This window comes from Micromys minutus, assembly GCF_963924665.1.
Source record: "Micromys minutus genome assembly, chromosome: 2".
NCBI lineage: Eukaryota > Metazoa > Chordata > Mammalia > Rodentia > Muridae > Micromys > Micromys minutus.
Window position 1 is genome coordinate 57,935,797 of NC_137971.1, and position 25,935 is coordinate 57,961,731.

The following is a 25,935-nucleotide window of genomic DNA, read 5'->3' on the forward strand; positions in this document are numbered from 1 at the left end:
TGCTCCCTAGCAGGATGCCCTCTGTGGTTTGTGTGGCAACTCCAATGGAAACATGAAAGATGACTTCGAAACACGCAGCAAGTACGTGGCGTCCAATGAACTGGAGTTTGTGAACTCATGGAAGGAAAGCCCGCTGTGTGGGGATGCGACTTATGCGGTGGATCCCTGCAGCCTGAATACCTTCCGGCGCTCCTGGGCTGAGCGCAAATGCAACATTATCAACAGCCAGACCTTTGCCGCCTGCCACAGCAAGGTTGGTCCTGTCCTCCAAGATAGGGACACCAGACTCAGTCCTACCATGGGACTCCAGATTGGCTGGAGGTTATCAGGTGTAAAGAGGGGAGTACCCAGCGCCTGAAGCCAGGGTCACCCACAAGCTAGAGATGATAAGCAGTGTCCAGACCTCTGCCCACCAGAGAACCATAGCAGATAAGACAGTGAGTAAAAGTGTCACCAGGCAGACAGCTGGCTGCTCTGGGATACATGGACTGGAGATGAAATTTTCAGTTGTGAGTGACCCAGACATGGGCAGGGGTGAGCTTTTTGGACTCAGAGCATTTAGTATAGTCCCTGATCTTTGGTGCTCAGAAGGAATGGCAGGAGACTACCTCGTGTACGGCGAAGCACCTGTAGCCAAGGGCTATCTGGGATGTCTTAAAGGGGCTTAAGAAGGGAGCAGAGACCCTGAGAGAATCAGGCATGCAAGCGAGAGACACCCAGCCTGGGTTTGCCACACGCTGGTCCGAATAGGAGTTGTCTCTAATGGATACCTCAGAGCAGGGCTGACTGAGCACCAACAACATTCACCTCTGGACGATGGCAGCCAATTAGAGCTATAACTTACACTAGAAGATGCCTCTCAGAGTGTCAGGATATGCCCACCCTCTAAAGCCTATGCCCCAAGACAACAAAGTCTAAACTCCACCTTGCCACCACCGCAGCAGCCAAATGCTAACATGGCACCCTCCACTCCACAGGTATACCACCTGCCCTACTATGAGGCCTGCGTGCGTGACGCCTGTGGGTGTGACACAGGCGGGGACTGCGAGTGTCTGTGTGACGCAGTAGCTGCCTATGCCAAGGCCTGTCTGGACAAGGGCGTGTGTGTGGACTGGAGAACCCCAGACTTCTGCCGTGAGTGTTTTACCCCATGCCCAAACCTTCTCCACCCAGAAGCCTTCTCTCCAGGCAGGCACCAGGCTGTACTTCTGCAGGGCAACCTTGGGTCACCAGCTGTCCCCTAGGCTCTCCCCTTCCAGACACACCAAAAAGAGGCCTCCCACAGCCCCCAAACCCTTCGTAATGGCATACAGGCCTTGGTGCCAGCTGATGTGTATCCTTCCTCTCAGCCATCTACTGTGACTTCTACAACACCCACACACTGGTGGGTGACAATGAATACCAGTATGCTCAGGAGGTCAACTGCACGTGGCACTACCAGCCCTGTCTCTGCCCTGGCAGCCTGGGAAGCTTCCCGGACACAAACACTGAAGGTATGAGGCCCTGGGAAGCACATGCCATGCATGTGGCTTTTGTTCATTCAGTCATTCACAGGTCCATCCATCCATTCATGCCAACGGCTATTCATAATGCATTCATTCGTTTGCACACAGACCCACTCTCCTGCATTCGTTCACCTACATTCCTCAGCACACAAAATGACCCCTGTGCACACTCATCCACGCACACATTCACTCACTCACACACTCAGCGAATGTGTACTGAGTTCCAGGCCCTGTTCTCAATCGGGGACCTAGCCTCGCACGAATTAGCCCTGCTCTCTGGCCTGGCAAAGATCCTTAAAAATCAAAATAAAGAATTAAAGAACTATCGGATGACATGCCTGCCACTTTGGAAGTTAAAGCAGGCGCCACTGGAATACCACAGCTAGAGAGGGATTGCTGCTGCTCTGGTAAGTCTCAGGCAGGGAGGAAGATAGGATGGGGCAGAAGCCAGGACAGAGACAGGAATCTCCACATCAAAGAAAGAACAGCTAGGCCAGTCACACAGTGGTGCACACCTTTAGTCTCAGCACTCAGGAGGCAGAGGCAGGTGAATCTTTGAAGCTCAAAGCCAGTCTGTGCTACATAGTTAGTTTCAGGTCAGCTAGAGCTACCTAGTTAGATGTCTCAAAAACAAACAAACAAACAAACAAATAAATAAAAATAAAAATGCAGTTAAGACATTTAGAAGTCAGGAAAGCAAGAACAGAAAAGGCAGAATTCTAGGGCTCAGCAGGTAACTTCAGAAGCTGGTGTGAAGTGAGAGGAGGGAGGTGGGAACACTGCTGTGCTGTGCTCCCTGCAGGCAGGTGGGGCTGGGGGGGTGTGAAAGGCGTGCTGAACCTGCCCCCTTTCTACCCCAGGCTGTTACAACTGCTCCAAGAATGAGTACTTTGACCACAAAGAAGGGACCTGTGTACCCTGTGGTAAGTCTAGCAGGTGCTCCCCCTGCCACGTAGCACAGCCTGTGTGTGGGTAGCATATGTCTCAAACCTGTCTAGCCCTAGTAACTTCTTCCTAGATCCTCTCCCTCAGGACACTGAAACACTGGCTCAAACAGTCTCCTAGTACACAGCAGAAACCAAAAGGCAGTGCTGGACCCCTTGGCCTCTACTCTATTCCCCAGCCCAGCCACTACTTAGCCACAACCTTAGGGCAAAGTGCCCCACAGCAGCCAGGGGACTTGGATACACAATGGGAATTTTCTTTATGAACCCAACCCTAGACACTACCCTGCCATGGCACCTTGACTGGATCCCCACTTCCCCTGCTAGGCTGACAAAGGAGAGAGGGAAAGAGGCAGGAAAGGCGTGGGCCAGTCCTTCATAGTCAGCCACCCTAACAACGCCTGCCTTTCTCTTACAGCACCACCCCCTACCACACTACCGCCGACCACCACAGGTGATTGCTCACCCACTTGGTACCACAGGATGAAGGCTTCCTGTCCAGGGTTCACTCTAGCTCCAGTGGACAGCCCTCCCCACCCCATCAGCCCAACTTCTACACCTGCTGGGCCCTGGGAGGGTGGGTAATGTACCTTGCAGTTCTAGCTTACAAGGGAAAGAGCATACAAAGCTTAGCTCCTGGCCAGCCATTGATCCTGGTCACTTGACTGAGCAGGAAGCAGGACCTCACCAGGAAAGTCTACCAGGAGTCCATGCTGCCTTCATAGATTCATGAGCAAGCCACCCTGTACCTTTTACCTCACCCTTCACAGGCAAATTTGTCTCTTCCTGGAGGGGCTCTAGAACCAGATTCTGCCCATCCACGAGATCATATATGCTCTACACAGGTTCACAGCCTACTACGGCAACACCCATCAGCACGAAGTTCCACAGTTCCAGCTCTGCAAACACACCTGTGGGCCCGTCCTACTTGCCAGGTCTTCCGACCCCACCACCTTCAGCCCCATCCTCCACTGAGGAAGTAACAGACTGGACTACCCCCAAGAAATCCACAGTCTCCTCCGGAGGTAAAAGGGAAGGGGAGCACAGTAGAACTCTAGGGTATAGAGGGTTACTACTTATGTCTTCCCACTGAGATAAACCCGAAGCAGTGCCTCAGCACAGGATCTGCTGTGCGTAAAAAGCAGGATGAAGATTTTTCTGAAAACCTAGTTTACAACTCAAACTGGTCACTCAAAGTGGCCATTCCAGGCTGTCTGAAACTTCCGATAGAACACACATGGGAGCGGCTGGGCCTCCACCCTGCACCCTGCCCTGCTCATACACCGCAGCAATCCCAGATGCTGCTGGGGACACCGAGGAGAAACCAACATCCTTCCAAAGAGCTGAAGTGTGAGTAAAGAATTGAGAGCCCACGTCACGGCCCTGAGGTGAGCCGACTCCAGCCAGACAAACTCCTGCAGGCTGAGGAAGGGGCAAGACAGGTGCTCATCAAACTATAAAGAGATAACAATAAGTTTCCTGAGGGTAGGAGCAAAGGCTGGGGGATGCGAACATGCATCCGGGAGAAGCAGGTTGGAAAGGTGTTGCCACTACTTCCCTCTGCAGAATACCCTCAAACCACTGTGGCTACCACACCACTGACATCACCTTTGCCTCCTACAACCATACCAAAGTCAACATCCACAAGGTTCCCAGTGACACAGGCCACATCCAAGCCCACAGCATCTTCCCTCAGCTCATCCACCAAGACCACAGCTGAGTTCACAGAGAGTACTACAGTGACACCACTAATCTCAGTAACGCCTGGGATGTCTACCAGCCAAGGTGAGTCAAGGCCCGTGGGAAGCCACGGCACTCAAGCCACATGTTTGACTCTGACCCTCAGTACAGCACATCCAACTCAGGAGGAGGATCTGTATGTTCAAGGGATGAGGGAGAAGGGAACCAATGGGGGCAGACAAGCACAGAAGGAGGGGAAACAACCTGGCTCCCAGCAACATGTCAGGACAAAGGACAGGCAAAGAGAAAAGGCCAGGGTGAAGGTAAGTGCTCAGGAGGGAAAGGCAGAACTGTAGTGAAATTTGCCAAAGAAAACCAAGTGCCTCAGTAAGCAGGCAATTCACAGGCAATCAATCTACCATGGTTAACAAACAGAGAGAAAATCCAAGTCCAGGAACTCAGCACAGCACATATAAAGGACTATGAGCTTAAACTAAATATTATTTACTGCCATGATCCACAGTGACATCAGCCCAACAGGAAAGTCACCGTCCTGTCACAACAAGCCATGCACCTGAGACTACCTTGACCACGCATCGATCAGGGCCAAGCAGTAGCTCACCACCACCTAATGCAAGTACTTGGACCCAAAACATAGTATCACAGACCAATCCCACACGTGTGACACCGACCACCCATTCTCTACCCACCATTTCTCTACACAATACAAAACACTCCACAAATGTTCCCTCAGAAACATCTGCCAAGACAACAACCACTTTTCCAAGCACTCTGGCTTCTGTAAACCCAACACTGTCTACATCACAAGGGACACCAACATCTCAGTCCCAGACTACTTCACACATGGTACCATCACCATCCATAACAAACCAGTCTACCACCAAGTTCCAAACCACTACAGTCCAGGAAGTAGAAATAACAAACACATTAACTCTGGGCACTTATACAACCAACTTATACACAACCCAAAACCAAAACATATTCTCCACAGACACAACCTCAGCTTCCTACACACCACAGCAGCAGTCGACATCATTGCACCTCACTACAATATCAAATAAGCCCACCAATGGGGTGAGTGATACCCCTGGGGTCCACTCCACCTCAGGCACACCTAGCAGTCCGAATGCTCCATACATCACAACACCCACAGTTGCTATCACCAACACAACACACACCACAGGTCCTGCTTTGGGAACATCTATAAAAACCACCACCAACTTCGCTGCACCATCAGCTCCTCAGACACCCACTGTCACCCAATTGCCTGGACTATCAACCTCCATAATGACACAAACTTCGGAGGCACTTAGGACCCAAACCAGCCCAACAATGGTTGCATCAGCTTCTACCTACACAATGCTTAGCACAACTCTTCCTAAAACGACAATGCAAGGTACAATTCCCCAACATACACCAACTATTCTCTCATCGATAACCAGCTCCAAAACTGAAACTCTAAGCTCTTTCTCCACAATAAGAACATCTACTTCAAACCTTTCCCACCTTTCCTCAATAACTGTACATCACTCTAAATCAGTTCCAACTGGACCCATTTCAACAGAATCTACCATAGGTGTACCTGGTACACTTGAGGATCACACAACATCAGGTTCAAATACAAGTCCTAATAATCCCCACAGCACGCATCCTTCACACACTATGGCTGTCTCCAGCACAGTACACACCACAGGTCTCCCCTCAGCATCTCCCAGGCAGACCACCACCAACTTCCCAACACATTCAGGTCCTCAGACCTCGCAGTCCACACAGCGCCCATTAGCTTCAACCTTATCTGTGACACCAACCACAGAGAAAGTTAACACCCCAACCGGCTCACACTCGGCATCACCGGCCTCTACCTCCATGCCACTGAGGACTGTCCTTCCAACCACACTGGAAGGCACAAGGCCACCTCATACATCAGTACCTGTCACTTACACAACCAGTGCAACTACCCAAACCAGAAGCTCATTCTCCACAGACAGGACGTCTACAGCACATCTCTCAGAACCTGCCTCCATGACACCCACTCAGTCAACATCACTTCTAGCTACAACCAACTCACTTATGCCCACCATAGGTGTAACTGGTACCTCCATGGGCCGCATCACCTCAAGCACACCTAGCAGCGCCCATACACCACACACTACAGGCTCTCCACCCACGCCAGCTTTCTCCAGCGCTACATACAGCACAGCGTCCCATGTCAGAACATCTCAGCAGTCGACGACCTCCCTCCCAACACCATCAGCTCCCCAGACCATGTTAGTTACATCACTGCCATCATTTTCAACGTCCTCTGCGCCACCAACTTCTGAGGTACACACCACCCCAAACAGCCCACACACAGTCTCCTCAGTTTCCATGTCTAAGCCAGTGAGCACCATTCTACAAACCACAATAGAACAAACAAGGCCTCCATATCCATCCACCGCTGCCAATTCCTCAACCAGTGCCACCACCCAAGTTCAAAGCTCTTTCTCCACAGAGAAAACCTCTACTTCCCCCCTCTCACAGCCTTCCTCCATGACTACCCATCAGTCCACAGCAGGCCCTACGACCATGGCAACCAAGTCCACCATGGGTGTAACTGGTACTCCAGTGGGCCACACCACTTCAGGCATAACTGGCAGTCCTAATGCTGTGAGTTCCACACACCTCCCAACCACGGTTACTGTCTCCAGTACAACAGGCACCACAGGGACTCCCTTAGGAACACCTGTACAGACCACCATAGCCTCCCCTTCACCATCAGCTCCTCAGACCTCTATGGCCACATCCCTGCCCTTATTTTCAACCTCCTCTGTGACACAGACTTCTGAGGTAACTATCACTCCAACACCCCAACACACAGTTTCCTCAGCCTCTACCTACACAAAGTCAACCATTCTTCCAGCCACCCAGGAACAAACCAGGCCACCTCATACATCAGGACCTGTCACTTACACAACCAGTGCAACTACCCAAACCAAAAGCTCATTCTCCACAGACAGGACATCCGCCTCAGCCTCCACTTCCCACCTCTCAGAAACATCCTCAGTGACTGCCCATGAGTCCACATCAACTCAGGTTACTCCCAGCTCAGCTAAGCCAACCGTAAGTTCAACTGGCACTCCTGTGGCTCACACCACCTCAGGAACCCCTACCAGCCCTCAGACTCCACACACCACACACCCTTCACACACTGTTGCTGTCTCCAGCACAGTACACACCACAGGTCTCCCCTCAGCATCTCCCAGGCAGACCACCACCAACTTTCCAACACATTCAGGTCCTCAGACCTCGCAGTCCACACAGCTCCCATTAGCTTCAACCTTATCTGTGACACCAACCACAGAGAAAGTTAACACCCCAACCGGCTCACACTCGGCATCACCGGCCTCTACCTCCATGCCACTGAGGACTGTCCTTCCAACCACACTGGAAGGCACAAGGCCACCTCATACATCAGTACCTGTCACTTACACAACCAGTGCAACTACCCAAACCAGAAGCTCATTCTCCACAGACAGGACGTCTACAGCACATCTCTCAGAACCTGCCTCCATGACACCCACTCAGTCAACATCACTTCTAGCTACAACCAACTCACTTATGCCCACCATAGGTGTAACTGGTACCTCCATGGGCCACACCACCTCAAGCACACCTAGCAGCGCCCATACACCACACACTACAGGCTCTCCACCCACGCCAGCTTTCTCCAGCGCTACATACAGCACAGCGTCCCATGTCAGAACATCTCAGCAGTCGACGACCTCCCTCCCAACACCATCAGCTCCCCAGACCATGTTAGTTACATCACTGCCATCATTTTCAACGTCCTCTGCGCCACCAACTTCTGAGGTACACACCACCCCAAACAGCCCACACACAGTCTCCTCAGTTTCCATGTCTAAGCCAGTGAGCACCATTCTACAAACCACAATAGAACAAACAAGGCCTCCATATCCATCCACCGCTGCCAATTCCTCAACCAGTGAGACCACCCAAGTTCAAAGCTCTTTCTCCACAGAGAAAACCTCTACTTCCCCCCTCTCACAGCCTTCCTCCATGACTACCCATCAGTCCACAGCAGGCCCTACGACCATGGCAACCAAGTCCACCATGGGTGTAACTGGTACTCCAGTGGGCCACACCACTTCAGGCATAACTGGCAGTCCTAATGCTGTGAGTTCCACACACCTCCCAACCACGGTTACTGTCTCCAGTACAACAGGCACCACAGGGACTCCCTTAGGAACACCTGTACAGACCACCATAGCCTCCCCTTCACCATCAGCTCCTCAGACCTCTATGGCCACATCCCTGCCCTTATTTTCAACCTCCTCTGTGACACAGACTTCTGAGGTAACTATCACTCCAACACCCCAACACACAGTTTCCTCAGCCTCTACCTACACAAAGTCAACCATTCTTCCAGCCACCCAGGAACAAACCAGGCCACCTCATACATCAGGACCTGTCACTTACACAACCAGTGCAACTACCCAAACCAAAAGCTCATTCTCCACAGACAGGACGTCCGCCTCAGCCTCCACTTCCCACCTCTCAGAAACATCCTCAGTGACTGCCCATGAGTCCACATCAACTCAGGTTACTCCCAGCTCAGCTAAGCCAACCGTAAGTTCAACTGGCACTCCTGTGGCTCACACCACCTCAGGAACCCCTACCAGCCCTCAGACTCCACACACCACACACCCTTCACACACTGTTGCTGTCTCCAGCACAGTACACACCACAGGTCTCCCCTCAGCATCTCCCAGGCAGACCACCACCAACTTCCCAACACATTCAGGTCCTCAGACCTCGCAGTCCACACAGCTCCCATTAGCTTCAACCTTATCTGTGACACCAACCACAGAGAAAGTTAACACCCCAACCGGCTCACACTCGGCATCACCGGCCTCTACCTCCATGCCACTGAGGACTGTCCTTCCAACCACACTGGAAGGCACAAGGCCACCTCATACATCAGTACCTGTCACTTACACAACCAGTGCAACTACCCAAACCAGAAGCTCATTCTCCACAGACAGGACGTCTACAGCACATCTCTCAGAACCTGCCTCCATGACACCCACTCAGTCAACATCACTTCTAGCTACAACCAACTCACTTATGCCCACCATAGGTGTAACTGGTACCTCCATGGGCCGCACCACCTCAAGCACACCTAGCAGCGCCCATACACCACACACTACAGGCTCTCCACCCACGCCAGCTTTCTCCAGCGCTACATACAGCACAGCGTCCCATGTCAGAACATCTCAGCAGTCGACGACCTCCCTCCCAACACCATCAGCTCCCCAGACCATGTTAGTTACATCACTGCCATCATTTTCAACGTCCTCTGCGCCACCAACTTCTGAGGTACACACCACCCCAAACAGCCCACACACAGTCTCCTCAGTTTCCATGTCTAAGCCAGTGAGCACCATTCTACAAACCACAATAGAACAAACAAGGCCTCCATATCCATCCACCGCTGCCAATTCCTCAACCAGTGCCACCACCCAAGTTCAAAGCTCTTTCTCCACAGAGAAAACCTCTACTTCCCCCCTCTCACAGCCTTCCTCCATGACTACCCATCAGTCCACAGCAGGCCCTACGACCATGGCAACCAAGTCCACCATGGGTGTAACTGGTACTCCAGTGGGCCACACCACTTCAGGCATAACTGGCAGTCCTAATGCTGTGAGTTCCACACACCTCCCAACCACGGTTACTGTCTCCAGTACAACAGGCACCACAGGGACTCCCTTAGGAACACCTGTACAGACCACCATAGCCTCCCCTTCACCATCAGCTCCTCAGACCTCTATGGCCACATCCCTGCCCTTATTTTCAACCTCCTCTGTGACACAGACTTCTGAGGTAACTATCACTCCAACACCCCAACACACAGTTTCCTCAGCCTCTACCTACACAAAGTCAACCATTCTTCCAGCCACCCAGGAACAAACCAGGCCACCTCATACATCAGGACCTGTCACTTACACAACCAGTGCAACTACCCAAACCAAAAGCTCATTCTCCACACACAGGATGTCCGCCTCGGCCTCCACTTCCCACCTCTCAGAAACATCCTCAGTGACTGCCCATCAGTCCACATCAACTCAGGTTACTCCCAGCTCAGCTAAGCCAACCGTAAGTTCAACTGGCACTCCTGTGGCTCACACCACCTCAGGAACCCCTACCAGCCCTCAGACTCCACACACCACACACCCTTCACACACTGTTGCTGTCTCCAGCACAGTACACACCACAGGTCTCCCCTCAGCATCTCCCAGGCAGACCACCACCAACTTCCCAACACATTCAGGTCCTCAGACCTCGCAGTCCACACAGCTCCCATTAGCTTCAACCTTATCTGTGACACCAACCACAGAGAAAGTTAACACCCCAACCGGCTCACACTCGGCATCACCGGCCTCTACCTCCATGCCACTGAGGACTGTCCTTCCAACCACACTGGAAGGCACAAGGCCACCTCATACATCAGTACCTGTCACTTACACAACCAGTGCAACTACCCAAACCAGAAGCTCATTCTCCACAGACAGGACGTCTACAGCACATCTCTCAGAACCTGCCTCCATGACACCCACTCAGTCAACATCACTTCTAGCTACAACCAACTCACTTATGCCCACCATAGGTGTAACTGGTACCTCCATGGGCCGCACCACCTCAAGCAAACCTAGCAGCGCCCATACACCACACACTACAGGCTCTCCACCCACGCCAGCTTTCTCCAGCGCTACATACAGCACAGCGTCCCATGTCAGAACATCTCAGCAGTCGACGACCTCCCTCCCAACACCATCAGCTCCCCAGACCATGTTAGTTACATCACTGCCATCATTTTCAACGTCCTCTGCGCCACCAACTTCTGAGGTACACACCACCCCAAACAGCCCACACACAGTCTCCTCAGTTTCCATGTCTAAGCCAGTGAGCACCATTCTACAAACCACAATAGAACAAACAAGGCCTCCATATCCATCCACCGCTGCCAATTCCTCAACCAGTGCCACCACCCAAGTTCAAAGCTCTTTCTCCACAGAGAAAACCTCTACTTCCCCCCTCTCACAGCCTTCCTCCATGACTACCCATCAGTCCACAGCAGGCCCTACGACCATGGCAACCAAGTCCACCATGGGTGTAACTGGTACTCCAGTGGGCCACACCACTTCAGGCATAACTGGCAGTCCTAATGCTGTGAGTTCCACACACCTCCCAACCACGGTTACTGTCTCCAGTACAACAGGCACCACAGGGACTCCCTTAGGAACACCTGTACAGACCACCATAGCCTCCCCTTCACCATCAGCTCCTCAGACCTCTATGGCCACATCCCTGCCCTTATTTTCAACCTCCTCTGTGACACAGACTTCTGAGGTAACTATCACTCCAACACCCCAACACACAGTTTCCTCAGCCTCTACCTACACAAAGTCAACCATTCTTCCAGCCACCCAGAAACAAACCAGGCCACCTCATACATCAGGACCTGTCACTTACACAACCAGTGCAACTACCCAAACCAAAAGCTCATTCTCCACAGACAGGACGTCCGCCTCAGCCTCCACTTCCCACCTCTCAGAAACATCCTCAGTGACTGCCCATGAGTCCACATCAACTCAGGTTACTCCCAGCTCAGCTAAGCCAACCGTAAGTTCAACTGGCACTCCTGTGGCTCACACCACCTCAGGAACCCCTACCAGCCCTCAGACTCCACACACCACACACCCTTCACACACTGTTGCTGTCTCCAGCACAGTACACACCACAGGTCTCCCCTCAGCATCTCCCAGGCAGACCACCACCAACTTTCCAACACATTCAGGTCCTCAGACCTCGCAGTCCACACAGCTCCCATTAGCTTCAACCTTATCTGTGACACCAACCACAGAGAAAGTTAACACCCCAACCGGCTCACACTCGGCATCACCGGCCTCTACCTCCATGCCACTGAGGACTGTCCTTCCAACCACACTGGAAGGCACAAGGCCACCTCATACATCAGTACCTGTCACTTACACAACCAGTGCAACTACCCAAACCAGAAGCTCATTCTCCACAGACAGGACGTCTACAGCACATCTCTCAGAACCTGCCTCCATGACACCCACTCAGTCAACATCACTTCTAGCTACAACCAACTCACTTATGCCCACCATAGGTGTAACTGGTACCTCCATGGGCCGCACCACCTCAAGCACACCTAGCAGCGCCCATACACCACACACTACAGGCTCTCCACCCACGCCAGCTTTCTCCAGCGCTACATACAGCACAGCGTCCCATGTCAGAACATCTCAGCAGTCGACGACCTCCCTCCCAACACCATCAGCTCCCCAGACCATGTTAGTTACATCACTGCCATCATTTTCAACGTCCTCTGCGCCACCAACTTCTGAGGTACACACCACCCCAAACAGCCCACACACAGTCTCCTCAGTTTCCATGTCTAAGCCAGTGAGCACCATTCTACAAACCACAATAGAACAAACAAGGCCTCCATATCCATCCACCGCTGCCAATTCCTCAACCAGTGAGACCACCCAAGTTCAAAGCTCTTTCTCCACAGAGAAAACCTCTACTTCCCCCCTCTCACAGCCTTCCTCCATGACTACCCATCAGTCCACAGCAGGCCCTACGACCATGGCAACCAAGTCCACCATGGGTGTAACTGGTACTCCAGTGGGCCACACCACTTCAGGCATAACTGGCAGTCCTAATGCTGTGAGTTCCACACACCTCCCAACCACGGTTACTGTCTCCAGTACAACAGGCACCACAGGGACTCCCTTAGGAACACCTGTACAGACCACCATAGCCTCCCCTTCACCATCAGCTCCTCAGACCTCTATGGCCACATCCCTGCCCTTATTTTCAACCTCCTCTGTGACACAGACTTCTGAGGTAACTATCACTCCAACACCCCAACACACAGTTTCCTCAGCCTCTACCTACACAAAGTCAACCATTCTTCCAGCCACCCAGGAACAAACCAGGCCACCTCATACATCAGGACCTGTCACTTACACAACCAGTGCAACTACCCAAACCAAAAGCTCATTCTCCACAGACAGGACGTCCGCCTCAGCCTCCACTTCCCACCTCTCAGAAACATCCTCAGTGACTGCCCATGAGTCCACATCAACTCAGGTTACTCCCAGCTCAGCTAAGCCAACCGTAAGTTCAACTGGCACTCCTGTGGCTCACACCACCTCAGGAACCCCTACCAGCCCTCAGACTCCACACACCACACACCCTTCACACACTGTTGCTGTCTCCAGCACAGTACACACCACAGGTCTCCCCTCAGCATCTCCCAGGCAGACCACCACCAACTTCCCAACACATTCAGGTCCTCAGACCTCGCAGTCCACACAGCTCCCATTAGCTTCAACCTTATCTGTGACACCAACCACAGAGAAAGTTAACACCCCAACCGGCTCACACTCGGCATCACCGGCCTCTACCTCCATGCCACTGAGGACTGTCCTTCCAACCACACTGGAAGGCACAAGGCCACCTCATACATCAGTACCTGTCACTTACACAACCAGTGCAACTACCCAAACCAGAAGCTCATTCTCCACAGACAGGACGTCTACAGCACATCTCTCAGAACCTGCCTCCATGACACCCACTCAGTCAACATCACTTCTAGCTACAACCAACTCACTTATGCCCACCATAGGTGTAACTGGTACCTCCATGGGCCGCACCACCTCAAGCACACCTAGCAGCGCCCATACACCACACACTACAGGCTCTCCACCCACGCCAGCTTTCTCCAGCGCTACATACAGCACAGCGTCCCATGTCAGAACATCTCAGCAGTCGACGACCTCCCTCCCAACACCATCAGCTCCCCAGACCATGTTAGTTACATCACTGCCATCATTTTCAACGTCCTCTGCGCCACCAACTTCTGAGGTACACACCACCCCAAACAGCCCACACACAGTCTCCTCAGTTTCCATGTCTAAGCCAGTGAGCACCATTCTACAAACCACAATAGAACAAACAAGGCCTCCATATCCATCCACCGCTGCCAATTCCTCAACCAGTGCCACCACCCAAGTTCAAAGCTCTTTCTCCACAGAGAAAACCTCTACTTCCCCCCTCTCACAGCCTTCCTCCATGACTACCCATCAGTCCACAGCAGGCCCTACGACCATGGCAACCAAGTCCACCATGGGTGTAACTGGTACTCCAGTGGGCCACACCACTTCAGGCATAACTGGCAGTCCTAATGCTGTGAGTTCCACACACCTCCCAACCACGGTTACTGTCTCCAGTACAACAGGCACCACAGGGACTCCCTTAGGAACACCTGTACAGACCACCATAGCCTCCCCTTCACCATCAGCTCCTCAGACCTCTATGGCCACATCCCTGCCCTTATTTTCAACCTCCTCTGTGACACAGACTTCTGAGGTAACTATCACTCCAACACCCCAACACACAGTTTCCTCAGCCTCTACCTACACAAAGTCAACCATTCTTCCAGCCACCCAGGAACAAACCAGGCCACCTCATACATCAGGACCTGTCACTTACACAACCAGTGCAACTACCCAAACCAAAAGCTCATTCTCCACAGACAGGACGTCCGCCTCAGCCTCCACTTCCCACCTCTCAGAAACATCCTCAGTGACTGCCCATGAGTCCACATCAACTCAGGTTACTCCCAGCTCAGCTAAGCCAACCGTAAGTTCAACTGGCACTCCTGTGGCTCACACCACCTCAGGAACCCCTACCAGCCCTCAGACTCCACACACCACACACCCTTCACACACTGTTGCTGTCTCCAGCACAGTACACACCACAGGTCTCCCCTCAGCATCTCCCAGGCAGACCACCACCAACTTTCCAACACATTCAGGTCCTCAGACCTCGCAGTCCACACAGCTCCCATTAGCTTCAACCTTATCTGTGACACCAACCACAGAGAAAGTTAACACCCCAACCGGCTCACACTCGGCATCACCGGCCTCTACCTCCATGCCACTGAGGACTGTCCTTCCAACCACACTGGAAGGCACAAGGCCACCTCATACATCAGTACCTGTCACTTACACAACCAGTGCAACTACCCAAACCAGAAGCTCATTCTCCACAGACAGGACGTCTACAGCACATCTCTCAGAACCTGCCTCCATGACACCCACTCAGTCAACATCACTTCTAGCTACAACCAACTCACTTATGCCCACCATAGGTGTAACTGGTACCTCCATGGGCCACACCACCTCAAGCACACCTAGCAGCGCCCATACACCACACACTACAGGCTCTCCACCCACGCCAGCTTTCTCCAGCGCTACATACAGCACAGCGTCCCATGTCAGAACATCTCAGCAGTCGACGACCTCCCTCCCAACACCATCAGCTCCCCAGACCATGTTAGTTACATCACTGCCATCATTTTCAACGTCCTCTGCGCCACCAACTTCTGAGGTACACACCACCCCAAACAGCCCACACACAGTCTCCTCAGTTTCCATGTCTAAGCCAGTGAGCACCATTCTACAAACCACAATAGAACAAACAAGGCCTCCATATCCATCCACCGCTGCCAATTCCTCAACCAGTGCCACCACCCAAGTTCAAAGCTCTTTCTCCACAGAGAAAACCTCTACTTCCCCCCTCTCACAGCCTTCCTCCATGACTACCCATCAGTCCACAGCAGGCCCTACGACCATGGCAACCAAGTCCACCATGGGTGTAACTGGTACTCCAGTGGGCCACACCACTTCAGGCATAACTGGCAGTCCTAATGCTGTGAGTTCCACACACCTCCCAACCACGGTTACTGTCTCTAGTACAACAGGCACCACAGGGACTCCCTTAGGAACACCTGTACAGACCACCATAGCCTCCCCTTCACCATCACCTCCTCAGACCTCTATGGCCACATCCCTGCCCTTATTTTCAACCTCCTCTGTGACACAGACTTCTGAGGTAACTATCACTCCAACACCCCAACACACAGTTTCCTCAGCCTCTACCTACACAAAGTCAACCATTCTTCCAGCCACCCAGGAACAAACCAGGCCACCTCATACATCAGGACCTGTCACTTACACAACCAGTGCAACTACCCAAACCAAAAGCTCATTCTCCACAGACAGGACGTCCGCCTCGGCCTCCACTTCCCACCTCTCAGAAACATCCTCAGTGACTGCCCATCAGTCCACATCAACTCAGGTTACTCCCAGCTCAGCTAAGCCAACCGTAAGTTCAACTGGCACTCCTGTGGCTCACACCACCTCAGGAACCCCTACCAGCCCTCAGACTTCACACACCACACACCCTTCACACACTGTTGCTGTCTCCAGCACAGTACACACCACAGGTCTCCCCTCAGCATCTCCCAGGCAGACCACCACCAACTTTCCAACACATTCAGGTCCTCAGACCTCGCAGTCCACACAGCTCCCATTAGCTTCAACCTTATCTGTGACACCAACCACAGAGAAAGTTAACACCCCAACCGGCTCACACTCGGCATCACCGGCTTCTACCTCCATGCCACTGAGGACTGTCCTTCCAACCACACTGGAAGGCACAAGGCCACCTCATACATCAGTACCTGTCACTTACACAACCAGTGCAACTACCCAAACCAGAAGCTCATTCTCCACAGACAGGACGTCTACAGCACATCTCTCAGAACCTGCCTCCATGACACCCACTCAGTCAACATCACTTCTAGCTACAACCAACTCACTTATGCCCACCATAGGTGTAACTGGTACCTCCATGGGCCGCACCACCTCAAGCACACCTAGCAGCACCCATACACCACACACTACAGGCTCTCCACCCACGCCAGCTTTCTCCAGCGCTACATACAGCACAGCGTCCCATGTCAGAACATCTCAGCAGTCGACGACCTCCCTCCCAACACCATCAGCTCCCCAGACCATGTTAGTTACATCACTGCCATCATTTTCAACGTCCTCTGCGCCACCAACTTCTGAGGTACACACCACCCCAAACAGCCCACACACAGTCTCCTCAGTTTCCATGTCTAAGCCAGTGAGCACCATTCTACAAACCACAATAGAACAAACAAGGCCTCCATATCCATCCACCGCTGCCAATTCCTCAACCAGTGCCACCACCCAAGTTCAAAGCTCTTTCTCCACAGAGAAAACCTCTACTTCCCCCCTCTCACAGCCTTCCTCCATGACTACCCATCAGTCCACAGCAGGCCCTACGACCATGGCAACCAAGTCCACCATGGGTGTAACTGGTACTCCAGTGAGCCACACCACTTCAGGCATAACTGGCAGTCCTAATGCTGTGAGTTCCACACACCTCCCAACCACGGTTACTGTCTCCAGTACAACAGGCACCACAGGGACTCCCTTGGGAACACCTGTACAGACCACCATAGCCTCCCCTTCACCATCAGCTCCTCAGACCTCTATGGCCACATCCCTGCCCTTATTTTCAACCTCCTCTGTGACACAGTCTTCTGAGGTAACTATCACTCCAACACCCCAACACACAGTTTCCTCAGCCTCTACCTACACAAAGTCAACCATTCTTCCAGCCACCCAGGAACAAACCAGGCCACCTCATACATCAGGACCTGTCACTTACACAACCAGTGCAACTACCCAAACCAAAAGCTCATTCTCCACAGACAGGACGTCCGCCTTACCTAATGATGTTCTCACTACATTTTCTCTTCCTTCTTCAGCATCTTTCCCATCTTCCTTTATGACATCCACTTTCACACCTGCTTCAAGGTCTGTAGCTTCTACTCTTCGGTCTACACCCACCTCCAGCTCATTGTCCCATTCCCCACTGTTTACTAAACCTTCACCCTCACCCCCTTCATCTGCCATTGCCTTTGTGTCTCCAACTGCTGCGTCTACTCATGTTAATCCCCCTGTCTCCCCTCTTGTCACCTCTTCCTTTTCTTCGTCCTCTGTTCTCTCCACCATCCACAAGACTCCCACCCCACTGAGTAGGCCAACCTCCAGCATTGGGCCTCTATCCACTTCCAAGACTACACCTCATGTGCCCACATTTTCTTCATTCTCCTCGAAGTCCACCACTTCCCATTTTACCTCCCTTACTACCCAAGCCGCTACATCAGGACTACTTTCTTCAACCATGGGCATTACAAACTTCCCAAGTTCCCCAGACACCAACTACACCACTAGGCCTCCTGTTACCAGTCCACTGCCCACATCCGTGTTCCTAAGCAACAGCACTACTCACCCTGGAAGCTCCTCACCTTCTACCCCAGTATCACCCTCCAATCCGGACTCCTCGGTCTCTTCACCACCTACTCTTCCTGGTAAGTAGTGTCACTGATTGGGTCCTTGGTTCCTTGCCTGCTTAAGTTCCATTTGTTTGGATTTTACACAGCAGCTCTGTAATGTGTAGTCTGTTGTGCAATACTTCCCTCCAGTGGTCTCATGAAGCCTTTCTGCAGGTCCTGGAGCTTCTTCTGGTCATTTTTGGGCCTAAGTGCAAGCTTCTTTCTCTTCAGCCTTCAGTACTGCTCTGTTCACCCAGTTTGGCTGAATTAGAGACTTAAATCCCCATATATTTTAGGCCAATTTGACTTCTCCTGTGCTCTACTGCTTCCTGCAAGTGTTCACTTGTGCCCCATGTGCCTGCTGTAGTATTGACCTACATTGGTCCAAATATCTCTAGGCAGCCCTCCACACCTGCCCCTTGGAAAGCTAGCACATGTGAGGTCTGGCTTGTCCCTGGAGTTTAGGCACACAAACTACCCCAGTGCTAAAGAAAATGATCGCCTAATCCCGACATACAGAGATCATCTCAGGCAACATGCAGGAGGCAGGGGGTGGGGGGTGAGATGGAGGCCAGGCAAGGCCTGGAAATCAATATGTGCACTTGTTGCCCATGGTTTTCATAAGCTCTCCTACCCAACTATGACCAGGGCTCCCTACAGGAAAGTGATCCCTTCACAATGTCAGACTTCACAGCGACATGAATTCAACATGTACTTTGAGGACACCCTTGAGTGTTTCATTCAAAGCACGAAAGTGGGACCAGGCTTCCCACACATGCTCTAGGCCTCCCTCATACAGGAATCCTTCACAGAGCCAGCAATCAGTTCATGTTCTTGGTTACAGCTTGTAAGTTCAGGCTGTTTCTTGAAAAAGCAGCCTCAAGAATGAGAAAAGGTAGTGTTACAGGATAGGAAGAGATCACCCCAGTCCCCTTGGAGAAGTAGGCCAGGAATAAACTTGAACACGGGAAAGAAGATACATGGAGTACATGTCACCCATAAATCCTTTGGTTTTTGTTGTTGGTTTTGGTTGTTTTTCAAGCCAGGTTTTCTGTAGAACTTTGAAGACTAGACCAGAATGTCCTTGAACTTACAAGCAATCCACCTGCCTCTGCCTTCCAAGTGCTGGGATAAAAGCTGTATGCACCATGCCTGGCTGACAAACCATTTTTAACTTAATGTATGTGTTTTGTATACAACTTGCAGGAGAAAGCTCTATCATGCGGGTTTTAGAAAAGAAAAGGTCATAAGGTTTGGTGGCAAGCCCCTTTACCTGTTGAGCCATCTTACTTAACCCAAGTTCTACATGGGCAGTGTCAACCCAGGCTCTTTCTGACTCATGGTCTTCCTGCACATGCCTGAGTGTGTATCATCTCACCCTGCCCACACTGGCATATCCTGTCAACAGTACAGCCTGCCTGCTGAGGCATCAATACCATTTGTTGTTCAGTGTCATAACCTCTGAAATCTTTCCAGAGGCCTAGAGGAAGAGCCTGTTCTCTTGTGAGGGATATGGACAGTCTCCTTCGATAGCCTCCTTGGCCCTTAGTACATCCTCCATCCAACAGGCCCAAGACACCTTTACTGGGAATTATGGGGAACTGACTCAGAGCCACCTAAGCTTGGCTCAGTGCCAGATCCTTTAAGAAGGCTTTGAATACTGGAATAAAGAGCTACATAGGACACGTCAAATGGGAACTAGATAATGTCTGAGACCTGCTCTTGGGCCTCCATCCTCAGGGGCCTGCAGCTTGCAAGAAGAAGAACACCAGATTACCTACCGGGGCTGTGTAGCAAACGTGACTCTAACTCATTGCCAGGGATTCTGCGCCTCTTCTGTCAGGTGAGTTGCTGGCAAACACCCTCCTTTCTGCTGAGGCCAGAAACCTCCTAGGAGCCAGGCTCTCAATGTTTCCCATGCCTGCTCTGACTGACTGAGATCTAGGCAGGTCTGGCCACACTTGCATGGCCCATGAGCAGGTGCTAGCTTCAAAGGGCCTCCTGGCCTTGAGGGTCAGGGAGCAATCCTGACCTTGCTGGTCTCTCTTCTTCTTGGCAGATTCAATATGGACACCCTGCAGTTGGAGACCAGCTGTGGCTGCTGTCAACCCCTTAGTAGCTACAAGAAGCAACTCTCACTACCCTGCCCAGATCCTGATGCACCTGGTCAGCAGCTCACACTCACCCTCCAAGTGTTCAGCAACTGTGTGTGCAGCCCCCTGCAATGCAAGAACTAAACAGCAGGACTGGTTTCTGGGTACAAGAAAATGCCATTCACGATAACTTCCCAACAAACACTTGTAATATACAATCCCTTTATTGGCCATGGGCAGGGCCTCAAAGAGACGTTAACCATGGTTTCATCCTGAGGCAGCTGCAGAGAAATAGCTGTCATACAGAGCCTCCCACCACCAACTCCTGCACACCTTGACCAAGCAAAACAGGACTTCGATGGAAATAAACTGACATTCCTTCAATCTTTATTCATTGAGAATTTCCTGCATAGCACCTCCTAGCCTCTGTCTATATCACCCAGGAGATCAGAGCACAGAAGCAGATGCTATTCTGTGCAGGACACTGGGGAGATGTGGAGAATAGCAGGAGGAAGATGCAGGGGTATGGGTCCTGGGTGGGGACAAGCAGCAAGGTAAGCGTCAGAGAGACACAAGGAAAGGTCTCCCCAGACACAGGAGAAATAAAAGGCATTGGTACTTGCTGGAGAGGAGGCCATCACCCAACAATGAGCAGATCCCAAATAAACTCTTCTTTTGAAGGCAGAACCTGGAGTTGTACACATTATTACAGTCTTCCAGAATCCTAAGATGTTATCACAAACACTAGGTCATCAGGACCTAAAACTGTAGAGGCCCATGTCCTAGGTGGGGCTAGAACAGAAAGACAACCAGCCCTATGAGCTGCTCCCACCCAAGATTTTGCCAAGTCTGTGGTGAAACCTACCACCTTGTCTGGCCTTTCCAGACAAGGACCATCTCTCATGCAGTCCCAGTCTAGGGCAGAGAAGGAAGTCCTGGGCCTATAGGCCCTGTGTTCTTAGACCAAAGCCTCCAGGTACAGGATTTCAGTGGAACTGCAGCCACACATTTAGGGCAGTGTGTGGAGCCAGGCTAGGGTACACCCAGCATTACAGAGACAGAATCAGGAAAATCACTTTCTGAGGTATCACTCAGATGGGAGACAAGTAGCACACTGGGTCCTTGGCTCAAGCTGTACTCATTTGCTCAAGGAACGGACTCAGGGCTATAAAGGAGACTGCCCACAAAAAGCACACACGTGTCAGTTTCCTGTCCTAGCATTTATTTATTTTTCTCTGAGAACAAGCACACTGGACTAATAGAGGCCCAGTAGTCACGGAGGGTGGGCCTATGCCCCAGCAGCTTCCGTGTGCTGGGACGTTACTGATCCAGACACCATCACTGGGCAGCACATGGTACATAAGCCACAGCCACACAGGTTGAGCTATCCACATGGTCCATGCAATAGTGTGTGGACTGCACATAATGTTCAGCCACACTGTCCAGCCACTAGAGCAAAGGGACTTCAGAGGCTCACTGTGACCACAGCTAGATCATCCATCTGGAACATAAGCCTGTGCCATGGCAGGCATGGGTTACAACACAACAGGCAGACCAAGGGCTTCGTGGAACGCAAGGATCAGCACACAGGTGTGTTGGCTGTTCTGAAACTAACTGCCTGGGCTATACAGAGTGTGGCTGCAGGAGCTTGAGTAGGTTGGAGCCCTGCTGCAGCCCTCAAACCCACCATGGCAGGCTGGCAGCTTGAGCCTGAGGCAAAAAAATCCTCCCGCATAAATGACCACACCTAGTGCTGCAGTGGGCAAGGGACAGCAGCACTGTTGTGAGTGGATAACCCTGTACAGCTGAGTCTATAGCGATCTTGGGCATCACCTCAAGAGAGTGCAAGGTCCCAAGCCTGAGCTTCTGGTGTGGCTTGTGCTCTTCCCCTGACGGACTGTACATATAGTCCAATGCCCAAAGGGTTAACTGACTCGTGAACTAGGAAGTCTAGTGCATCCTTAGCACAGCACCTGCCTGGGCTGCCATTCTCACCCCAGCCTGTCTCTCCATTGCCACACTTAGGTCTCTTTTCCACCGAACCACAAGTGTTTCACAGAAGTGAAGATGCAACAATCAAGACCCTCTGGAGAAATCACGTCTCATGGTCATTACTTTACCATCCCACCCACTTAGCTTTCAGGTTCCCAGAATGTACCATAGGGACAGTACATTCTCTAAAACCAAAAGATGGGTGATATCCACGTCTTCCAAAGTCAAGATGAAGCCCTTTGCCCACCATGCTGCAAACCTAAGATCTCAAAAGAGTGGTAAAATGTTTTAGACTGTCCCTTCAAGAACACTGGCTTGTTAGGCACAGGACCCTGCCATGAGTGGGCCCAGAGTTTGCAGTTATAAACACAAGCACTTCAGCACCATCCGGCAGTGCTACAGCAAACTCCACGGACACTGCCCAGCCCGTGAGGTCACAAACCTCTATGCCAATGCTGTAACCATCCAGCATGGCCACACAGCCCTATGTTAACCCTATAAGCACATGGCACTGTTTCTGGTTTCTGAGATTGAGCCAGTGGCATTTTAATAAAATTTGAACAAAATTCCCACTTTCGTTCAAACTTCTAATTTCCCTTTAATTTGTAGGTTGAACCACAGGACTGCCTTGATTTCCCAGGCCCAGGCACCCTTCTTTGATGGGGCAGGCCTGCTGCAGCCCTTCTCAAACTGTGTCCTGCGTTACCTCCACACTCAGGGGCTGGCTGTAGGTGTAGGACTAGAGGTGCCTTGAATGGCAGTTTTCAGACAAGGAGTGTGTAACTGCAGTGTGGTACAAAGACAAACGATAGAAGACGAGAGACGCACAAACAAAGAGCCTGATCTTCTGGTCTGTGGATTAGAACTGTTCCGACAGCAGTTCACATAGTCTCTGAGAGACGGTGTCTTTGCTGGTACGCAAGGTGAGTCTGTACATCTGAAAGAGAGAGCAGCAGGGTGAGCGGGCACTGAGCCCCAGGCTAATCTTGGCAGTACTTTTGTGGCCCAGGCCTCAGCACTCACAGCAGTCCCTCCCAAACCACCACCATTTCACCAGTAGAAATAGAAAAGTCTAATAAGAGCTGGTGTTTGCAGCATGGCACTGCTGTTGATGACAGCAGGAGTCATTAACAAGCTCTGGAAAGCTCTTTTGTTTTGTATTCTGAGACACAGTCTAACTGTGTAGCCCAGGCTGACCTTGAACTGGTAGTCTTCCTGAGTACTGAGATTACAGGCATACATAACCAGCTCGGCAGCTTCTCATCAAGTTAACTATGTACCACCCTGTGAACTGCCCACTATACTCCCCAAACCACCCAAGTGTTGTGAAAAGTATCCATACTCAGAACAGAATACACAGACTGAGGTGTCTAGAGGGACACTGTTGAAGCAAGCAGCAACGTACACCACATCCAGAGAGGAACACAGAAGAAGACAGCCAGCACCAGAGCGCTGCTTAGACACAGCTCAGGGCTAGGAAGCTAAACAGGCACTGTGGTAACACAACAGGCTTCCTGTGCGGAGACAGAAACATGATGTGCTCCGCTGGCCAGGAGCTGTCTAAATGTCTGCACTGTCACCGTGAACAACACTTAGTATCCTAGTATCTCTATATAAATTGCACTGAAATTAACAGCAACCCAAGCATTCATCCTGTTGTGGAGCCCTCACCTGAGCTTGCAGGTTTGGCTCCAGGCGCAACAAGCAGCCGATCTGGGTGGTTTTGGTATGTATTATGCCAGCGCCCACAAAATTTGCAGGATTCGGATCAACTTCTTCCAAGAGTGCAGAACCAAATCCAATAATCTACACAGAATGAACAGGCAGGTCAAGACTCACTGGTCACAGCACTAGCCTCTAGGACATCGACATACAACTCTTTACCTTCGCTTTAGTGATCTCTGTGTCCATTGGATGCTTTGCTTTGAAGATATTCTGCACTTCTTGCTGTGGACTACATAAACAGAATGTTAGTATAAAAGCTATGCTGAAACCCATACAGCATCCTGTCCAGAGACAGCATTCCCATTCCCCTCTCCACCCATAGTTCACCCTCTCACTTGCTCAACTGCTTCCAACGTTGAAAGAAATCCTGAGAAGCCATTTCTGTGGGCTGGAAAAATTTGTTGAGAGTGATGGGAAGCTTAACAGATACATTCTGGAAGGTACCACCATACCTACAACAACAGAGTCATGTTATGAAGAACAAACACTGAGCCAGACTGTTGTGGCTAGTGAGTATTCTGGGCTTAGAAAAAGGCCACATGGCTACCCACCCCAATAACAGCCACAAAGACTGCATACTAGCAGTATTCCCGGAAGGGCTAAGCCACATCCTCTATCTACTCCTCCACTCCACAGGTGATCAAGGGACCAAATCACTGCTTTGTGTAAAGTGTTAGTGACCAGTTCCTCTCAATCCTGTTCCTATGGCAAATCAAGACCCAGGGCAAACCCAAGTAGAACTCCTATAAAATTAATTAGCCTTGTAGCTCCCCAAGAAAGCATCATGATTCCATCCTCTCTCCTGTGGTCACTAAAAAGGAAAGGCAGCTACATACTATGGCCCAGACATCTGGCTCCAAGCCAGCTACCACCAGTACCCTTTAAGACCTCCTCTTCAGCCAGCCTCAACAGGCAGCATGGAGAGCCTGGCTCTCGGACTCCCAGGGGGACAAGCCCTTCCATTTCTCACCGCAAAAATCAACTGGGTCAAAAATAGCCTAGCCCAATAGACCACACAGGAAACTCACACCCCATGGGCACCACGCCATACTCACAAAAACCAGCTCCCCTCACCTGCTCCTACAGTCAAGAATTACAGGCCTGTCATTACTCTGCACACATGCACAGTGACACAGCACTAACTTTAAAGAGATGTACATTGGTTGAGAAAAGACACAGGAGGCACACACCACTCACCTGAACTGGATGTTGAGGACAGGTGCCTCTGTGAAATCAGATATACATTCAATGTTGACCACCTGTTGCACCTGTGCGCCCCCATCCACAGTTGGGTCCACGGGCTTAGTCTGCAGGTTCAGATGTGAGTGCATTAAGGAGTCCAGGCAGAAAGGGAGAGTGGGACCATTCCAGCCAGCCCACCACAGAAAGCAGCAGGGGCTCCTACACATCAATTTGCCAAAACCTAAAGTATATCAAGGCCCAGAGCTATTGCCAGCTTGCCCTTCCACCATCAACACATCCCACTTGCCCAGACTACCCACAGCCGTATATATCTGGCTAGTCCCTTTCCCTAAAAGACCTCAGAATTTGTACAGTAGCTACATACTGGACTTAGCACTGCAGAACCAAGCTCTGAACGACATGTGCTCAGCAGAAGCCAGGCCTGTTAATTAACTATAAGGCACAGCATTACAGATTAGTTCAGC

General features: G+C 51.4%; 2 protein-coding genes across 3 annotated transcripts in view; one reads left to right on the forward strand and one right to left on the reverse strand.

The window, feature by feature from the left end:
* MUC6 (mucin 6, oligomeric mucus/gel-forming) overlaps positions 1–20,574 on the forward strand; it is a gene marked incomplete at both ends in the record, with an annotated part of 29,426 nt that extends 8,852 nt beyond the window's left edge. Inside the window, 11 exons of the mRNA XM_080912973.1 lie at positions 14–253; positions 978–1,134; positions 1,350–1,493; positions 2,366–2,428; positions 2,868–2,903; positions 3,295–3,474; positions 4,016–4,234; positions 5,142–5,224; positions 18,400–18,494; positions 20,199–20,301; positions 20,518–20,574. Of these exons, the coding sequence (XP_080769099.1) occupies positions 14–253; positions 978–1,134; positions 1,350–1,493; positions 2,366–2,428; positions 2,868–2,903; positions 3,295–3,474; positions 4,016–4,234; positions 5,142–5,224; positions 18,400–18,494; positions 20,199–20,301; positions 20,518–20,574 (1,377 nt within the window). The remainder of the gene's footprint in view (positions 1–13; positions 254–977; positions 1,135–1,349; positions 1,494–2,365; positions 2,429–2,867; positions 2,904–3,294; positions 3,475–4,015; positions 4,235–5,141; positions 5,225–18,399; positions 18,495–20,198; positions 20,302–20,517) is intronic.
* A 438-nt stretch (positions 20,575–21,012) lies between these two features.
* The window catches only part of AP2A2 (adaptor related protein complex 2 subunit alpha 2), a 66,780-nt gene continuing 61,857 nt past the window's right edge, over positions 21,013–25,935 (reverse strand). For both annotated transcript variants that reach the window (XM_080912747.1, XM_080912746.1), the window contains exons 18-22: positions 25,466–25,587; positions 24,604–24,720; positions 24,428–24,497; positions 24,215–24,349; positions 21,013–23,480 (exon numbers count right to left, since the gene is read on the reverse strand). In XM_080912747.1, the coding sequence (XP_080768873.1) occupies positions 23,403–23,480; positions 24,215–24,349; positions 24,428–24,497; positions 24,604–24,720; positions 25,466–25,587 (522 nt within the window). In that variant the 3' untranslated portion in view covers positions 21,013–23,402. The remainder of the gene's footprint in view (positions 23,481–24,214; positions 24,350–24,427; positions 24,498–24,603; positions 24,721–25,465; positions 25,588–25,935) is intronic.